General features: G+C 37.3%; 1 protein-coding gene across 1 annotated transcript in view; it reads right to left on the bottom strand.

Moving 5' to 3' along the window:
• Nucleotides 1-19,833, bottom strand: part of GMPS (guanine monophosphate synthase) — a 54,865-nt gene that overhangs the window by 17,156 nt on the left and 17,876 nt on the right. The window contains exons 2-5 of the mRNA XM_044754872.2: nucleotides 19,474-19,655; nucleotides 16,297-16,411; nucleotides 9,462-9,559; nucleotides 6,857-6,960 (exon numbers count right to left, since the gene is read on the bottom strand). Coding sequence (XP_044610807.2) covers nucleotides 6,857-6,960; nucleotides 9,462-9,559; nucleotides 16,297-16,411; nucleotides 19,474-19,655 — 499 coding nt within the window. The remainder of the gene's footprint in view (nucleotides 1-6,856; nucleotides 6,961-9,461; nucleotides 9,560-16,296; nucleotides 16,412-19,473; nucleotides 19,656-19,833) is intronic.

Raw genomic sequence — 19,833 nt, 5'->3', positions numbered from 1 at the left:
TGAAATAAACCCTACAGAGATTACTTCATAGTACCCTCACTTTCCACCCAGGTTATTTCAACTATCTCATCTATCTAATTCAATGAAAACTCAATTTTGTTTCTTGATCCCACATGGCTTTCACCTGAAATGTGCAGCTTCCAGTTTTCTGTATTAGAAGAACCCCATACATTACACCGGTCAGAATATCCTAAGTGTTTCTTAGAACTCACTGACTTGACTAATATGGTTCTGAGAAATTACTGATTATCTACTGAGCAGCAGATGCTGGGCTAGATGTTTTACACGTGCAACTGTTACTCTGTTCAAGGCTCTGAGATATCAAGAATCCTGCCTGAACTGGCAGCTAGTTCAGGAGTTAAATCAGGCCTGTCAGGCTCCCAAACCCACGCCCATTCTACTACACCAGGGAACCTCACACTTTCTTACTTGGCTTCTAAGACATCAGTCTCATTTCATTTCTTATTTCATTGTCTGCTCCTTCTGAATCAGCTTTGTCGGTTCCTCCTCCTATTATCCATCTCTACATATGAAAAGTCACTCAGTATTCAGTAATTAAATCTCTTCTCTATACATCACGAGTCATCTCAAATTCTCATGACCTTAAATTTTACTCATATGTTGATAACCCTCAAATTTGTACCTTCAGCCCAGTTTTCTCCTCTACATCCCTGGTTCACATATATAATCGCCCACTCACACCTTCATTTCAGTGTTTAATAAGGCACCATCAATTTAATATGCAAACTCAGACTCCTGCATTCTTTCCCATCAGGTAAACAGAAACTTCATCCTTCTGGTTACCTGGGCCAAAACACTCAGGAGTTAAAACTTGATTCTATTCTCTCTTCCCCACTCCACATGCAATCCAATAGTCAATCCCTTGTCTCTCCCTTCAAAACATATCAGAATCCAACCTAACCTCGGTTTCCAATCCAGCACTGGATTGGAAGGAAGCTGGGACATCACCCTGCCCTAACAACAAGTGAAAGCTGACCACTGCCCTTGGAGAGACCGACAGGTGAACACAGAGAACCCCAACTCTCCGGAGCAGAGACCCATGAGGACAAACCTCCACAGAAACACTGCTGAGGCAGGAAAGCCTGAACTTTAAGTGACAAATTGCTGGAGGCTCAGTATGGACCAATCTGAGAGACAAAAACTCCAGGAGGACACAGGCATCAGGGGCACCCACCCTTTTATGAATTTTATCTCCAGTAGCCTGACCAAGTTCTCCCAGTGAATACTAGAGAAAAATCCCCTCATGGTTCCAACAGGTGGAGGGTTAGGGTTAGGAACCGTTCTGAAACACACTAGACCATTCTGTTCTTCTTAACAAGGTGTCCTCATGAGAGAAACTATTTAACCAGCCTAACTGACCTAGGAGAAGTGCAATAGCCAACTTCAGCCCACTCTAGTCATCCTGTCCCATCTAACGGGGGGAAAAAGCTGAGGAGCACTTGTGAAGTCCATAGCCCAGGGCCCCAGGCTCACGAAGACACTGAGCCCTACTCATAAGACTATGGAACACTCCCCCCACACACACCCCTCACCATCACATACTTAAAGGCCTATTTACAGCAATTCCTTTTACCCACTACATCATGTCTGGATACCAACAAAAAACTATAAGGCATACCAAAAGGCAAAAAATACCATCTGAAGAGAGAGAGCAAGCATCAGAACCAGACTCTGATATAACAGGGATGTGGGAATTATCAGACCAGGAATTTAAAACAACTGTGATCAAGGAGCCAAGGGCTCTAATGGACAAAGCAGACAGCATGCAAGAACAGATGGGGAGAGTGAGCAGAGAACTGGAAACCCTAAAAGGCACCAAAAAGAAATGCTAGCATCACAAACAGTGTAACAGAAATGAGAGTGCCTTTCATAGACTTAGAGTAGACTGGACGTGGACAAGGAAATAATCTCTAAGCTAGAGGATATCTCAATAGAAATGGCCAAAACTGAAAATGAAAAAGGAAAAAACAGAATATCAAAGAATTGTGGGACAAGTACAAAACGTGTAACATATGCATAATGGAAATTCCAGATGGAGAAGAAAGAGAAAGGAACAGAAGAAATATTTGAAACAATAATAAATGAGAATTTTCCCAAATTAATGTCAGACACCAAACCACAGATCCAGAATCTTAGAAAACACTGAGTAGAATAAATACAAAAAAAATTACACCTAGGCATATCATTTTCAAACTACAGAAAATCAAAGATAAATAAAAATCTTGAAAGAAGCAAGAGGAAATAAACACCTTACCTATAGAGGAGCGAGGATAAGAATTATATCCGGCTTCTCAGAAACCATGGAAAGCAGAAGAGAATGTAGTGAAATATTTAAAATGTTGAGAGAAATAAACATTCTTCTTAAGCGTACATGGAACCTTCTCCAGAATAAATCATAATGTTCGGCCACAAAACAAATTTAAGAAGATTAAAATCATATCAAGCACCTTTTCCAAGCACAATGTTATGAAACTAGAAATCAATTACAAGAAGAAAACTGGAAAATTCACAAATAGGTGGATATTAAGCAACATGCTCATGAAAAACCAATGGGTCACAGAAGAAATCAAAAGAAACTTAAAAAATCTTGAGATAAATAAAAATGGAAATAACCAAAACTCATGGGATGCAGCAAAAGCCATTCTAAGAAGGAAGGCTATAGTGATAAACGCCTGCATCAAGAAAAAAGATCTCAAACAACCTAACTTTATACTTCAAGGAACCAGAAAAAGAACAAACTAAGCCCAAAGTTGATACAAGGAAGAAAATTAAAAGATCAGAGCACAAATAAACGAAAGAGACTAAAAAGACAAAAGAAAAAATCAATGGCACTAAGAGCTGGGTTTTGAAAAGATAAATAAAATAGACAAAACTTTAGCCAGATTTACCAAGGAAAAAAAGGAGAGGACTCAAGTAAATAAAATTATAAATGAAAGGAAACATTACAAGTTGTACCACACAAATATGAAGGATCGTAAGAGACTACTATGAACTATTATTTGCCAACAAAATGGACAACCTAGAAGAAATGTGATAAATTCCTAGAAACACGTAACCTACCAGGACTAAATCATGAAGAAATAGAAAATCTGAATGGACTAATTACAAGTAAGGAGACTGAATCAGTAATCAAAAACCCTGCAACAAAATAAAGTGCAACACCAGATCGCTTCACTGGCAAATTCTACAAAACATTTAAAAAAGAACGAACACCAACCCTTACTGAACTCTTCCAAAAAACAGAAGAGGAGGGAACACTTCCAAACCCATTCTATGTGGTCAGCAAGCCTGATACCCAAGTGAGACAAGGACACCACAAGAAAACAAAGTTACAGGGGCCGGCCCCATGGCTGAGTGGTCGAGTTTGCACCCTCCACTTAAGAGGCCCAGGGTTTTGCTGGTTTGGATCCTGGGCATAGACATGGTACTGCTCATCAGGACATGCTGGGGTGGCATCCCACATAGCACAGCCAAAAGGACCTACAACTAGAATATACAACTATGTACTGGGGGCTTTGGGGAGAAGAAGAGAAAAAACATTGGCAACAGATGTTAGCTCAGGTGCCAATCTAAAAACAAAAGAAAACAAAACAGTTACAAGCCAATATCCCTGATGAACACAGACACAAAAATCCTTAACAAAATATTAACAAACAGAATTCAACAATACATTAAAAGGATCATATACCATGACCAAGTAGAGCTTATAACAGGGATGAGAAGATGGTTCAACATCCACAAATCAATGTACACCACATTAACAAAATGAAGGATAAAAATTGTATGCTCATCTCAATAGATGCAGACAAAGCATTAGAGAAAATTCAACATCCATTCATGATCAAAACTCTCACCAAAGTGGGTACAGAGGGAACATATTTCAACATCATAAAGGCCATACAGGACTAACCCACAGTTAACATCATATTCAATGGTCAAGAGCTGAAGGCATTTTCTCTAAGATCAGGAACAAGACAAGGATGCCCACTCTGGCTACTTTTATCCAACATAGTACTGGAAATCCTAGTCACAGCAATCAGGCAAGGAAAAGAAAAGAAAGGTCTCCAAGTCAGAAAATAAGAAGTAAAATTGTCTCTATTTGCAGATGACATGATATCATACAGAAAACCCTAAAGGCTCCACCAAAAAAACTTAACAAATGATTTCAGTAAGGTTGCAGGACAGAAAAATCAACATACAGAAATCAGTTGTGTTTTTATATACCAAAAACGAACTATTAGAAAGAGAAATTAAGAAAACATTCCCATTTACAATAGCATGAAAAAGAATAAAATACTTAGGAATAAATTTAACCAAGGAGGTAAAAGACTTGTACACTGAAAACTATGATACTGATGAAAGAAACTGAAGAAGGCACAAATAAACAGAAAGATATTCCACGTTCATGGACGGAAGAATTAATATTGTTAAAATGTCCCTTCTACCCAAAGCAATCTACAGTATCAATTCAACTCTATCAAATTCCAATGGCTTTTTCAGAGAAAGAGAAACAACTCTAAAATTGCTTGGAACCACAAAAGCTCCCAAATAACCAAAGCAATCTTGAGAAAGAACAAAGCTGGAGGCATCACACTTCCTGATTTCAAAGCTATATTATGAAGCTATAGTAATCAAAACAGTATGGTACTGACACAAAAACAGACACATGGTCCAATGGAATAGAGCTGAGAGCCCAGAAAATAAGCCCACGCATATATGATCAATTAATTTACAACAAAGGAGCCAGGAAAATACAATAGGGAAAGAACAGTCTCTTCAATAAATGGTGTTGGGAAAGCTGGACAGCCACATGCAAAAGAATGAAACTGGATCCCTACATTACACCATATACAAAATTCAACTCAGAATGGATTAAATACTAAAACGTAAAACCTTGAAATCATAAAACTCCTAGAAAAGTTCCTTGACAATGGCCTTGGCAATGATTTTTTGGATTTGACACCAAAAGCAAAGGCAACAAAAGCAGAACTGAACTAAAAAGTTTCTGCACATCAAAGAATACCATCAACAAAAAGAAAAGACAACCTATGGATTGGGAGAAAATATTTGCAAACTACAGAGCCAAGAGGTTAATAGCCAATATATACAAGGAATTCATATAACTCAACAGCAAAAAACACAAATAACTCAATTAAAAAATGGGCAAAGTACCTGAATAGACATTTTTCCAAAGACCTACAAATGGCCAACAGGTACATAAAAAGGTGATCAACATCACTAATCATCAGGCAAATGCAAATCAAACTCACAATGACATACCACCTCACAGCTACTAGGACTTCTATTATCAAAAAGACAAAATAACAGGACCCAGGCCAGTGGCTTAGTGGTTAAGTTTGCACACTCCACTTTGGTGGCCTGGGGTTCACAGGTTCAGATCCGGGCTGAGCACCTACATACTGCTCATCAAGCCGTGCTGAGGAGGCATCCCAAAGAGAAGAACTAGAATGACTTACAACTAGGATATACAACTATGTAATAGGGTTTTGGGGAGAAAAAAAGAAAAAAAAAGAGGAAAATTGGCAACAGATGCTAGCTCAGGGCCAATCTTCCAAAAAGAAAAAAGAAGAAAGAAACTAGCCACTGATTTGAAAAACCTGTGATTGTTTAAAAAGAAAAAACATAAGCCCATCTACCACTGTCGATGTTTTATATAAAGTAAAAACTTTTCAATATGAAAACCATTCTTGATAATTCCTGTGCTAATGTATTAGTCTGTTAAGTAATTGCAGGCAGATTATTCAATTCAGTTTATCCATGACAAATCTTTTTCAACTTATTATTTAGGTGTGGCATTTCAAACAAGAACTTTATTGATAAATCCACTTTTTTCCTTTACTGATTTCCAGGATTAATGGTGATTATATACATTACAATTATTTAAGCAAACAAGCCAAAATCACAAACTGCAAGAAAATCAGGGGCCACCCTGTGGCCGAGTGGTTAAGTTGCCACGCTACACTTCGGCAGCCCAGGGTTTTTGCTAGTTCAGATCCTGGACACGGACATGGCACCACTCATCAAGCCATGCTGAGGCAGCATCCCACATAGGACAACCAGAAGGATCTACAACTAAAATATACAACTATGTACTGGGGGGCTTTGGAGAGAAAAGAAAGAAAAGAAAAAAAAAAAGATTGGCAACAGATGTTAGCTCAAGGTGCCAATCTTAAAAAAAAAAAAAACATCAATTCCTCTTCCTCAAAACAGTAGAGAACAAAACAATTTAGAGCATAGATTGGCAAACTTCCTAAAAAGGCCTAGAAAGTAAAAATTTTAGGCTTTGTGGGGCACATACACAGTCTCTGTCTTTTATTATAACCCTTGAATAATGTAAGTATCATTCTTAGTTCCTGCACATGAAAAAACAGGCTACAGGCTGGGTACAAGCCACAGGCCAGAGTTTGCCAATCCCGAATCAGAGAGGTGTCCTGGGGTCTCAGTCTGGTGTTCTGCAGGTGTCCCAAGACACCTGCCCATATTCACCCAAGAAAGGAAGAAAAGGCAACCATAAATACGGCATGCAAGAAAGACAGACAGTTCTCAAATTTTTCTTCAGTTGTAGTAGCTGTATTTTATGTCTGAAAAACTTACATTAGAGAGAATATTTTAGAAAGTATTTTAGAGCAAACTATTCAGTGACTTCTAGATAATCCTAATATTAAATTCTCTTCATAAATTAATGGTTGAGCCTATCACATTTACAATATCTTTAAAAAATAAGTCAAAAACAGTACCTCATACAGAAACATATGCTTAGACTCTTCAGATACACTTTCAAAAACGAAATCTGCAGAAGTTTTAGAATTTTCACCTGCCACAATGTTCCCAGAACGTGCCACAACCTTGAATCCATCGGCTACTTTGTCTACGCTATCTCCATGGGTAAGCAAAACAATCTCTTCCTTCTGAAGGCCCCTAAACATACAAAAAAATAAAACACAACACACAGATCTCTTAATTAAACACACGATTAATGGATTCTTTTGCTTCTTATCCCCAGCTTAATGAGCTATAACTGACATATAACATGGTGTGAGTTTAAGGTGTACAACATGATCTGATACACGTATATATTGTGAAATGATTATCACAAGAAGGTTTGTTTAGCACTTCCATCACCTCACACAGTTACACATTTTTGGTGTGGTGAGAACATTGAACATCCACTCTCTCAGCAACTTTCAAGTACACAATCCACTGGGGTCACCAGGCTGTACATTAGATCCCCAGGACTTATTCCTCCTATAATTGGACATTTGTTCTTTTGCTTTAGATACACTAGCTCGTCATATGTGTAGATCAAGAAAATAGAAACAGCTTGTAATAGTGCAACACTGCTGGAATTTATATTTGCTCTATCCATTATAAAGCCACTGAAAGAATATTAAATCTCAAAAAAGGCAATCCATAAAAACTGAAAACAAATATATAAAGTTGGTAGTATAACCACACACACAAATATAATTTCAAGAGGCTATAAAATTTCAACATTATATCTTTATTAGGATTTATCTTAAGAACAGAAGAAATTAATGGCATCGATGCAAACATATTTAAGTAACATTAATCAAATGCAACATGTGGACTTTCTCTCAACCCTGATTCAAACAAATCAACCATAAAAAGACATTTTTACATTATGGGAAAATCTGAATGAGCACTTGATATTAAATAATATTAAGAAATAAAAAATTAAAAATAAAGCAAGAAGATAAAGTACATTAAAGCCAAAAGGATGTTTTGGGGTTCTTGCTGTCATCACTGCTATTTAGGATTAGTGTAGGGTATGAGTGAGTCCCAAACTTTTAGAACTAGAAAGACAGAAAACTTTAAATCTCAACCAGATCTCGCAGCAGCACATACCACCAGCAAGGTTCCTGAAGCAGTTCTCAAGAGCAGTCACCTGAGACACAGACGAACGTGCACAACAGCTCTCCCTCAGGAGGTGGAGCAAGCACTGGACTGCAAACACTACTGGGCTTCAGTTCATAGAAGTATTTTGAGCAACTGTGGCTTTTTAAATTAATCTCCTTTGAAAAATGAGAATATTTGAACACAGATACACTTATCTTTACTCTTCCTCAATAAAGCCAGCCACAGCCACTTTTGTGTAAAAACTGGGATTATAACTCCTTTTTAGATAAAAATAAGTTCATAACTTGGATTTTTAAATTTATGATCTGTTCAATTTGGAGAAAACTATTCATTAAGAATTAATTTAGGGGCCAGCCCCAGTTGCCTAGTGGTTAAATTCAGCAGGCTCCACTCCAGTGGCCTGGGTTCAGCTCCCAGCTGCAGACCTACACCCGACTCTGTTAGCAGCCATGCTGCGCTGACAGCCCACAGAGTTTAAAAAAAAAAAAAAAAGAGGAAGATTGGCATGGATGGATGTTTGCTCAGGGCAAATCTTTCTCAGCAAAAAAAAAAAACAATAATTTAGGCATAAGTCAATGAAGCCTTTAAGAATACGTGTTAATAAACAAAACAAACCTGCAACTAAAAATAGCAGTTAAAAGGAATAATAAAAATAATCACACATGCTCATTAGTTGACATCACCCTGCATTTTACAGATTTAATACAGTTAGGGTGAAATGTGATTTTAAAATAAAAATAACATTTTGGTCAAAATGAAGCAAGTAAGTAACTCTACCAATAGTCCACCAAAATGGGCTCTATCCAAAACAGGGGAAAACTACCCCCCAAAATGCAAATAATCAAAACATAAGTTTTCTGGTCTTCCCGAAAAATGAATGAAAATTCAGGGATTTTTTTTTTTTTTAGTAACACAGAAGATAAACAATTCTAGGAAGCTACTGAACAGCTCATTCACCAATTTTTAAACAGATTACAGCTACAGCACCAAATCTACTGTCATCCAGAAACAAAATTAATCAATACATTCACTGTTAAAGACCGTGCTCCAGCTACCATCACGCTCAGGTACAGCAGAGGAAGTGAGGAGGAGGGAAATACAACACATACTCAGTAATGAATCCAACAGATGGGCAGCAAGATGTGGTGGGGGAAGAGGAAGACAATGCATCTGATAGATGCAGGACAGTTTAAAACACTGTCCATTTCCCACATCTGGCACACTAACATTTAGAATCACACTCCACCCAAGAGTGAAAAGGGGAAAGCAGAAAGGCTGGCATCACAATGTGCAATTCCACAGAAGACTGCACAGGTGCTTTCAAATGATGTCCCAAGTGCTTTCCTCACTCCTAACTAGTGTCACTACCTTCCTCTGCTGTCCTGACACTCAAATGGAAGACAAATATGACAATTACACCCTTGGCCACTGTGGCCTTAATTTTGTCTAAGAATTACAGATTCTCCAATATTGAAGACCAACAGTCCCAACTTTAAATTGGTCTACTACTATTCGTATTCATTTAAAAATATCTATAATACCTGAATAATGAACATGTGTTATCCACACTAATACTGAAGACTCCATCTTCTCTAACACTTTTTTTGTGCACAGTACCTCCAAATACCTTATTCATCATCTGTTCAAAGAGAAAATAAATTGATGTTAACATAAATCAAAAGAAAATTATCCAATTATTTTCTTATGCTAATTTAACAATTTACATTCCTCGTTTTTCAAGATGTTATGTCTATGCCCCCAAAAAGGGGGGAGTTAGATAAATATAGCTAACTTGATATTATTATATACAATTACAGTTATTAAGAGGGACAGTCATAAAACAAAACTATATTAGAAATCTGACCTGATTTTAATTTCTTTTAAACACTGGCAGATTTTCCATTTAGTGTACTTTAATTAATTCATTTGTTAAAAAGACATTTCTTTAAGACTTACATCTGAGTTTAATCTACAAGAATTTTAAAAGGTACCTTGAGCTTAGAAAGAGCTGGAGTAGACAACAAGAACAGCTGTGATATTAAAACTAGACAGGTATAAATTCTTCCACACTATTTAATCTTTGGCCCCCAAAGGAATAGTCGAAAGCCTGCAGAGGGCTGTGCTGTGGAAACAGGATGAGCAAGGAAATCTGGTTCCTTCAATTAAACTTGTTTGTTCAAATCCCATATACATACAGACTCTCATTCCAAATGGTCTGTTCATTCTGCTCCTCCTTCTGTCAATCAATCATCGTTTCCTATTTATCATTTACATATGCCCAAACCCTCTGCAACATCAAATACATACCCACAAGATTTTTACAAACATTAAATCTGTGGGGGGTTTGGGCATATGTAAATGATAAATAGGAAAAGATGATTGGGGACGGCCCAGTGGCACAGCATTTAAGTGCGCACGTTCCGTTTCGGAGGCCTGGGGTTCACCAGTTCGGATCCCAGGTGCGGACATGGCACCACATGGCAAGCCATGCTGTGGGAGGCATCCCACATATAAAGTAGAGGAAGATGGGCATTGATGTTAGCTCAGGGCCAGTCTTCCTCAGCAAAAAGAGGATTGGCAGCAGATGTTAGCTCAAGGCTAATCCTCCTCAAAACAAACAAAAAATATAATAAAATGAAATAAATAAATAAAATAAATCTGCACAGATACTACAACTCATCTCAGTATGTCTGTTCTACGACAGGTGTCATAAGGTATCTGCCATAACAATGCATGATGCAGGTTGACCTAGCCTCCAACAGAAAAGCAGGCAGAAGGCCAGATAAATGTTCATTCATGTGCAGCGGCATTTTCTTCAAAACCATCAGCAAATGCTGCCCTCTACATTCTCCTCTTAGACATTCACAATAAACCTACCAGAAATAAAGGTCTGTGTTACATTCAGCAGGAAAGAAACTTGCTAACCCTTGTTTGACCCAGTATTTCCCAAGCTAAAGACTCAGACATACAACACTTTCTGCAGCAGGTAACTGACATGCAGTTTGGGAAACACTGCATGATAAGGAGTCCCCTTGCCTCTGGTCTTGCCCAGCCTGCAGCCTATATGCTAGAGATCCATGAATGCCAGCTATGAAAACATAAATAGGCCAGTGTTAGTGAGTGATTAAACCCTTCAATGGCTCTCTGGCATCTACAGCAAGGGTTGGTAAATTTTTTCTGTAAACGGCTGAAGAGTAATTATTTTAGCCTTTGCAGGTCCCACCATCTTTGGAGCAACTATTCAACTCTTGCCAATGTAGCACAAAATCATCCAGAGATAATACTTGAATGGATGTGGTGGTGTTCCAATAAAAAACTTTATGGACTCTGAAATTTGAATTTCATTTCATTTTCACGTCACAAAATATAATTCTTTAAAAAAATTCTTTCCAACTTTAACCATTTAAAAGAGTAAAAACTATTCTTAGCCTACAGGCCATACAAAAAGAGGCAGCAGACCATGGTTTGCCGACACCTTGTCTATACGATAAAGCCCAAGTCCCTTATACTGAACAAAGACTCTGTCTAATTTCACTTCTCACCTCCCCCTCATGCTCTACTCCAGCCATTCAAGTTTGTGGGTAATCACAAACCGACCACATTCTCTTCTCATCTTCAGGTCTCTTTAGCCCCAGGGGCCTAAGAAAGTATGTGACCCAGAGCAGTCATTCAAATTCGCTGAATGAAAAATGAATGCTCTCCTCTAGTATATGAAGTATGTACCTAGCATATACATGAAGCCTGTGCAACTCTGCCTCCCCTAATTTGCAGTTCTTAATCAGAAGACAGCTGAATGATCAAGACAACCAAAGCTGTTGGGACTCTATACAATTTCAAAGTCCACAAAGTCTAAATCAAAGGCTTTTACAAAGCCAAGAGCTTGCAGTAAAATTTAAAGCTATCTCACCTGTTCAGAAAGCTTTCCCGCTTCTATTCAGTTCCTGACTATGCTGCAATCAGCTAAGTGTGTGTTTGTGGAAAGAGGGGATAAGTTCACACGTAATAAAACAGTTTACTTTGTTGAATTTTTGTTTTAATATTCTATTTGACTTAAGGAAATGGTTTTCATTATGGATTCCCGATAACCCCAAGGTCCTAAAAGCCTCAAAGAAACCCACGCAGCACTCCCAGTCCACCATCCCAACCAGATCAGCTCCTCCTCCATCTGTCTTATATGCCAAGGTTTTATAATAGGTTTAGATTTGGGAAGGAGAACAGGAAAGAAAGTATGCCAATAAAAATAATTTGACAAAACCTTGTGGGAGTAGATAGAGAAACCAAACATTTGTAATAAAGATGTTTCTTAGGATGCTAAAGAGCGAAGAGACAAGTCACAATCTAGAAGGTTATCTGCAATACATATAAACTGACAAAAGTTTAGTATCCAGCATACATAAACACAATAAAAAAAAAAATACAAGGGCCAGCCCAGTGACGTAGTGGTTAGGTATGAGTACTCTGCTTCAGCAGTTTAGGGTTCGCAGGTTCAAATCCCAAGGACGGACCTACACACCACTCATCAAGCCATGCTGTGGTGGCATCCCACATAAAAAGTAGAGGAAGACTGGCAACAGATGTTAGCTCAGAACCAATCTTCCTCACCAACAAAAAATAAAAATAAATTTAAAAAATTTCAATACAAAAATGAGCAAAAATCACAAGCGAGCTTTTAAAATAAAGAAGACACTAATGGCAAATAAATATACAAACCTTCCAATTATAAGAAAAATGACCATCAAGATTACAGTGTGATCCCATTTAACACCTCTTCAGAAAGACAAAAAAAGAAGAAAAATCTCACCATGTCAATACTTCACAGGGATATAGAGCAGAGGGAATTTTTATATACTGCTGTTGGAATGTAGATTGGGGGTAAATATCATCATTTAGTGAAGTTGAGATACAGCATTTTAAACCATGGTTACCCAAGAAAAAAGTCTGTGTATGTACAACACGAGAAGACAAGTACAAAAATAATTGTAGCAGTATTATCTGTAACAGCAAAAAAACTGGAGAAAGACCAGCAATACCAACAATGGAATGTATAATTAATTTGTGCTATATTCAAACAATAAAATTCAGTAGTGAAAATGAATAACTTACGATTAAATGTATTAACATGAATGAATCTCAAAACCAAAGCTGAAATTAATACACACAGTATGATTTTATTTATATAAAGATCAATGAGCAAAACTAAATAATATTATTTAGGAATATAAACATACATATAAAGCTATAAAGAAAAGAAAGGGAATAAACAACAAAATTCAGAAAAAGTGTTAGCCCAAGAATCTGAGCAGAGAAAAATATAGAGAGAGTTTCAAAAGTTGTAATATCCTACTTCTTATGCTGAATTGGGGGTAAATCAGTGAGAGAACAGGAGCAGTGAGCAGGACAGACTTTTTTCTTCTAGGGCAAAGAACTACCAGGAAGCAGTTAGAAAGGCTCTGACAAGAGAGAGCACTTCTCAGAGAAAGATGGCACGTAGACACTGAAATTACCGAAATTTCAGGACACCAGAGGGGGCAAAGGCACATCCTCAAGTGAGACCTTTAGTGCCAAAATTACCCAACTAATCATCACTAAGAAGTGGCAGTCCTTCACCAATAGCAATACTTTATGGAAAGACAATAATTTCTACCCAAAGGACCAAGATCAGCCTATTCTGTTACCTACTATGAAAGTTCAGATGGCACAAAGGCAAAATTTTTTATGCATTTCACATGAGCAGGCCCGCCTCTGGCTACCATAAGATCCCTATTCAATGACAGAAAAATCTGGCCTTACAATTATACAGGGGACCAACATAATGGTCAAGCAGCCACTATCACTTAAATTAAGGAAGCATCTTCCGGATCTATTGCACTATAAGTGGGTCCTAAAAAATACCCTTGTGAGACTCTTCCTTAGAGAATGTTATATAGTGCTTCACAATACACTAAAAACCATTCAACTTAAACTTCTGCTATAGGATTAATACTGACTACTCTGGTTAAGAGTCAATAAATTACATAAATACATTACATTCTGGGAAAAAGGTATATTTAAAAAAAAAAGTCAGACAATTTCCAATGTTCACCTCAATTGGGATGCAGGCTCTTCTAAGAAAATATATTCGTTAGAATACGCAGTGGAAAAAGTCTAAAAGTAACTTACTATCCAAGTCAAATTCACAATCACCATTTGGCTTTTTGGAGAACACTAACAGGGGGAAAAGACCCTTTTACTATAAAATGCTTGTTTCTAGATAAGAAAATATCCATTGTTGTAGATTTTGTACTTTACATATTTTTAGTGACCAGTATTTCCTCTAAATCAAAGTGGAAAACAACAACAATCAATTAGCAAGAAATGAAATCAGATAGAGCTGTTTTACACACGAGTGATTTCTAATATTCTGCTCTTGTATCAAGAAAAGGAATAATAAAATATTCGCATTCTTATGTGAACACTGATTGATATTTCTTGCCTTCACTGAAAGCTCCCGAGTCAGCTGGAAGAAAATCTATTGGTCCGTTCACTTTCTACCTTTCAAACAGCTTCCCTCTGTGCAATACTCCTATTAAAGCACAATAGTTTCAACCAGGTTGTTTAAAAAAGAAAGAAACTCATTCTGTTTTGCCCACTTACCAAAATTTTAAATTATCCCCAATCCAAAGACTTAAAACAACTCAGTCAGTGGGAGAAAGAATGCAACATCTTTACTATTAAGCCATACGTGCAAGAAATTGAAAATTAACAGGTAATTCTCAATAAAAATTAGGGAGGACCAGAATATCACGAGGGAATTAAAAAGCTGATCTTTTAGTTAACACAATTCCATTTTGGCTAATTAGGATCTCACACATCAATTTCACTTGTATTCTGACCCTGTCTTCCCTTTCACTTCAGTACGTGCTAAAGTCAAACAGGAGGCAGAAGGGAAAAAGAGTTCAAGCTAACGCACAAACATGTGAATCCACAGCACTACATTTATCTGGCTATTCCTATCATGGCAGAAAATTCTGAGTTTATAAAAAAAAAAGTATCCTGCTTCCGACACTAGAAAAGGCAAAATACTGTAACATATCAGTTAATAATATTATTATATTACTCAGGGAATACTTCCCAGCTAACCCAATTTTCAGGTGATCTGGTTAAATAAGATAAATTGTTAAAAATTTTCTCAACTAGAAAATCATTTTGCTTACAATCACCATGGATAACTTTCCTTAAATTTTTACTCATATCCCCACCTCCTTAGTAAATAGATCTTAGTGAATAAATCATTCTTTCATAAGTGAGAATTTAGCATTTATTGGCTCAGTATTATCTTTCTATCATCTATTCAATAATCACATTCTACTTGTCTGGTAAACCTACACTACTTAAAAATAAAGTAAGCACAACAGCCAAAACAGATTTCTAAACATTTAACTCATAGAAGAAGAGCTCAACTCAAGACCTCAGTCAGTCCCTATTTATTCTTGCTTTTGATATAACTCCAAGATACATACTTATTAACAAACATTACCATGGAGACACCTCGCAGACACCACCTTAACCAAATGATCAATATAAACATCACATATCATGGCACAAATCAACACTGTGTGCTCCCTAACAAGGAACTCTGAAAACAGCTCAGCAGCACTTCCGTCCTCCTGCCAGAAACACAGAACCGGAACCTAAGAATGAGGGAACATCAAACCAACCAAAACTGAGCAATGTTCCACAATGTAAATGACATGTACTTTTTTTTTAACTGTCAAGGTCATGAAAGGGAAGGAAAGATTAAGGAATGGTTCCAAACCAAAGGAATCTAAACAGACAAGAAAACTAAATACAACACATGGTCCTGGATCGGATCTAGGACTTAGAAAGGACATTAACGCGACAAACAATGAAAAGCGCACAGTCTGTGGACAGATGCTAACACTGAATCAATGCTAACTTCCCGATTTTGACAGTTGTACTATGGTTATGCAGGAGAGAGTCCTAGTACTTAGGTAATACAACAAGCAATAGGACACCATATCTGCAACTTACCCTCAAACAGTTAAAAATGCCAAGACTCAGGAAACTGAATAAAAGTACACAGGAGCTCTGCATAGTATTTCTGCACCTTTATGTAAATGTGAATGTGTAAATTTTTTTTAAATGGACAATGTGTTGTTGAATACAGTAATAACATAGTTACTTTTCTGAAAATAGGTTCCTACTCAGGTCAGTTCTGCCATACTAGTGTAGCATTTCATAAATAGTTGCAATACACACAAATGATCTCATACAACTAAATATCCTAAATACTCCAAAGACAGAAAATACCAACACAGTAGGAGTCACAAACAGAATAAAATTAAGTCAACTCTTAAGGCCAATTCACGGATGTACCTGCATGCCATAGCAAATCCCAAGAACAGGCTTGCCAATAGTGAATATCGCTGGGTCAAACCAGGGTGCATCTTCCGCATACACAGAATTAGGTCCTCCAGAAATGATAATAGCACTGTGGATTTAAGAAAGTGGGTCAGTGAAGAACCCCTAACTGCTCATTTTTACTCAAAGTCTATGCCCTCTCTCCCTTGTTCCACTGAGGGAGACTCAATACAGATTCAGAGACTGTTACGTGTTCGGTATATTGGAGCAGACTCAGATTCTATCACAGCTAGTTAATATCCTTCTACACAGCTTCATTATCTTTACTTTATTGCAATACGTGGAAGTCTACCAATTCAACATTCACTTGTAAATAAGCACAAACTTTCAAATATATAAATACCAATGTTTCTACCTGTGAAGGTTAGCATGCATTTGTTTCAACTGTTTTCTTCATCAATGGAAGAAGCAAATGAGAATTCTAAAGGGAGATGGAGAAAATATAGGTCTTCTGGGAGACAAGGAGTAAAGCAGGTCACAGGACAACTGAAGGTATTATGAAGGTCCTGGATGACTCCGAGCAAAATGCTCTACAACAAAGGATGGCAGACTGTGAAGAATTACCTAACTTTGCCTGTTTAAAACCTGTCCAACATTCCCAACAGTTTTACCTGAGACCCAGGAAAGGGAGCTAACATCTTTTGCCCCATACGCCCTGCTCTCAGAACCAGGTCTATATTATAACTTAGCATGTTACAGCTTACAGAGCCTTCTATGGATTCATTTGGGAGTCAAATATTATTATAAAGAAAGCAGCAAACTCAGGCCTATTCTATGTTCCTCATCTGACCACCGATAGGTCTAATTTGGCCCTCAGTATTCACTCAAAAAAATTTAGAACACTTTAATATTATGAATCTTACATAAAAATTCAGATTTCTGGTCTTTAGGAAAAAGCAGAAAAAAATCTGTCATCCTGGGCCTTCACCGTGGCATGGCCACAAGTAACTGGAGCCATGGGCAGACCTGCACCTTCAGACTCCACGTGCTCTCCACCCTGACACACAGGCCCACCTGCAGAGCACAGGCAAACTCAAGCCCCTCACTCGATTTAAAGTACCCTCAAATTCATTTTAAGTTTGAGTTTTCAGGAGGATTACAATTTACTTTATAATTAGTGGCTGCCTGCCATGTAAAAACATACAAACTAAAATGCTAAGCTTATACTACATCCAGAAGAATAACATAACAAAAGTCAAATTCATAAAAATTGCTCTGCAAGCGAGGGCACTTTAAAAAATATATAACAATATTTAAGTGAGCTCAAAAGCCCCACTCTTTCAACTCTGTATCGGGAACATGAATTATGGTATATATTATGTCTGTTAGCCTATCTCCTACAAAAGAGCCTAAAGACCACCACTCAGATGATCGATGTGACAGCTTTTAGATAAAAATTCTAAAGGGATGAGGGGTTAGCCCAAAGGATAGCTATGTAACGTAGCTCCTTAAAAATGCAGAAGCTAAAGTTCTGTAAAACACATTTAATAAAACAATCAAGACCTCTAGAATTGTAGTATGTTATCTTTAGTTGTATAAAGGATAACCACCATGGGGCCCCAGCATCCCTCAATAATCTGCTAAACAACTCAAGGCTGTAAGATTCTTAATACTATTAGAAAGAAAAGGCAGTAGACTCAGGCAAGGATAAAACTTAAGCAGCACTTAAACCAATTACAAAAATTCTTATCTCAGTAAGTCTTTAGAAGAGCTAATCACTCATCCTGAGTCTGCTATTTCTACCCTGCTATTATTCTGAAACTAACTTGCAATCGCAAGGCCCAATAAGCCATACGCATTCCAGATACCAATTTTAGGTATGAGGCAGATTAAGGTTCTAAAAAGAGGTAGATTAAGTAAGATGTCTCTCATATCATAAAACTAATCCTTATTCTAGAAACACGGTGGTCAAACACATGTCTCAGCAGAAAGGATTATAGGAATGAAAGCTACAACCTGTAGTTCCCACTCTACACAGAAAAGAAGCTCTAGGCACAAGCGGAACAGGAACTGTTTAGGGTCAGGGGACAGGAAAAACAATCAAGACTTTTACTTCCAAGCATTTGGCGACCCTATTCTAAACATTTAGTCTGGGTTAGTTTGCTGGGGAATTTTTGTTTGTTTTGGGTGGGAGAATGCAGCATGGATCTCACAGAGCCATTCGGATTTCTCAAACAGTTTTCTGATTCCCCTAAAACTGGTTCTCACTGGCCATCAAGATAGCTGAATTAGATAAACTCAAAGGTCCTTTCTGACTCTAAAAGTCTACAGTTTAAAAAAACAGCTGTTTTCAATCTGCATCCTGAGACTAGAACAGGGTTAAATTTAAACCTGCCCTTTATGGGGCAGATTTTTTTCCAATTCATTCTATTTCAGAAACAAGAATCCCAGGATAATACATACAGGTCTACGAAGTCTTTAAAAGTTAGCCACTTTTCTAATGGAAAAAAATTATGTTTTTAAGAAAAATTAAACACATATTTTGGAAGAAACATAGCATTAAGGTTTAAGAGCCAATTAAGGATATAACCTGCAGTTGCTTGCTTCTGGATAAGGCTCAATAAAAAAAGGACATCAATTCCATGAGAAAAGGCATAGTATTAACCAGAAACTGTTGTTAAAAGGAAGAAACTAAATATATAAGTTGTCTGTCATTTTGACTAGTTCTAAGAGTACAAGCTGTGGAATTAGCACTTATATTAAGAAATCTTAAGACTTAAGAAATCTTCATACTTTAGAAACCAGTCTCTTGCGATAGGAAGCAAAAAAGACTCATTGTACACAGAATCCTTCTCATTTAGGTATTCTAGCCACTGCACATATTCCTTTGATCAAATGCTCTGGAATATGGATGAATGAATGACCATAACAGCCAAATCTAGGCCTGATCCAGACATCCTATAAAATATAAAATACTCAACTAAGTTCTTATACCCATGCAATCAAAATCTTTTCCTTTAATTTTTTAAAATTTTCCCCTATTTTTTTTTAATCAAAGTCATGGGAAATATCTTGTAAAACCATTCCATGTCTTATCTTCACAAAAAAATGTAGTGCCCAAGCAAATTAATAACAAAGTATCTCACAGTCTAAGCTCAGCCTCCTCAGAAAAACATAAGTGAAAAGTGTTACCGGAATCCTTGCTCTTTTATGGCAAATGCTGGTGTTTCCAAGGGGAAGATTTCAGACTGCACGAACAGTTCCCTCACTCTTCGGTCTATGACTTTCCCATACTGAGCACCAGCATCCAGAATGACAACAGCTCCTTCGCAGTGGCGGCGGCCATCCTTAAGGTCTCCTCCAGCATTCTCCAGCTGCAAGTATTAACACAAATGTCTTCTTAATCATGAAAATTAGAGCTACTCTGAAAAACAGTGGTCATTGTCAGCTCCAAAAACACAGTGAAACAAAAACTGTTAACTTAGGACTTTCTGAGTTACCAATTCAAAACGCTTCTTTTAAAGGGAAGAGTCTTACACATATCCATATAGA

The sequence above is a fragment of the Equus asinus genome, chromosome 21 (genome assembly GCF_041296235.1).
Source record: "Equus asinus isolate D_3611 breed Donkey chromosome 21, EquAss-T2T_v2, whole genome shotgun sequence".
NCBI lineage: Eukaryota > Metazoa > Chordata > Mammalia > Perissodactyla > Equidae > Equus > Equus asinus.
This window is presented reverse-complemented; position numbering and strand designations above follow the sequence as displayed.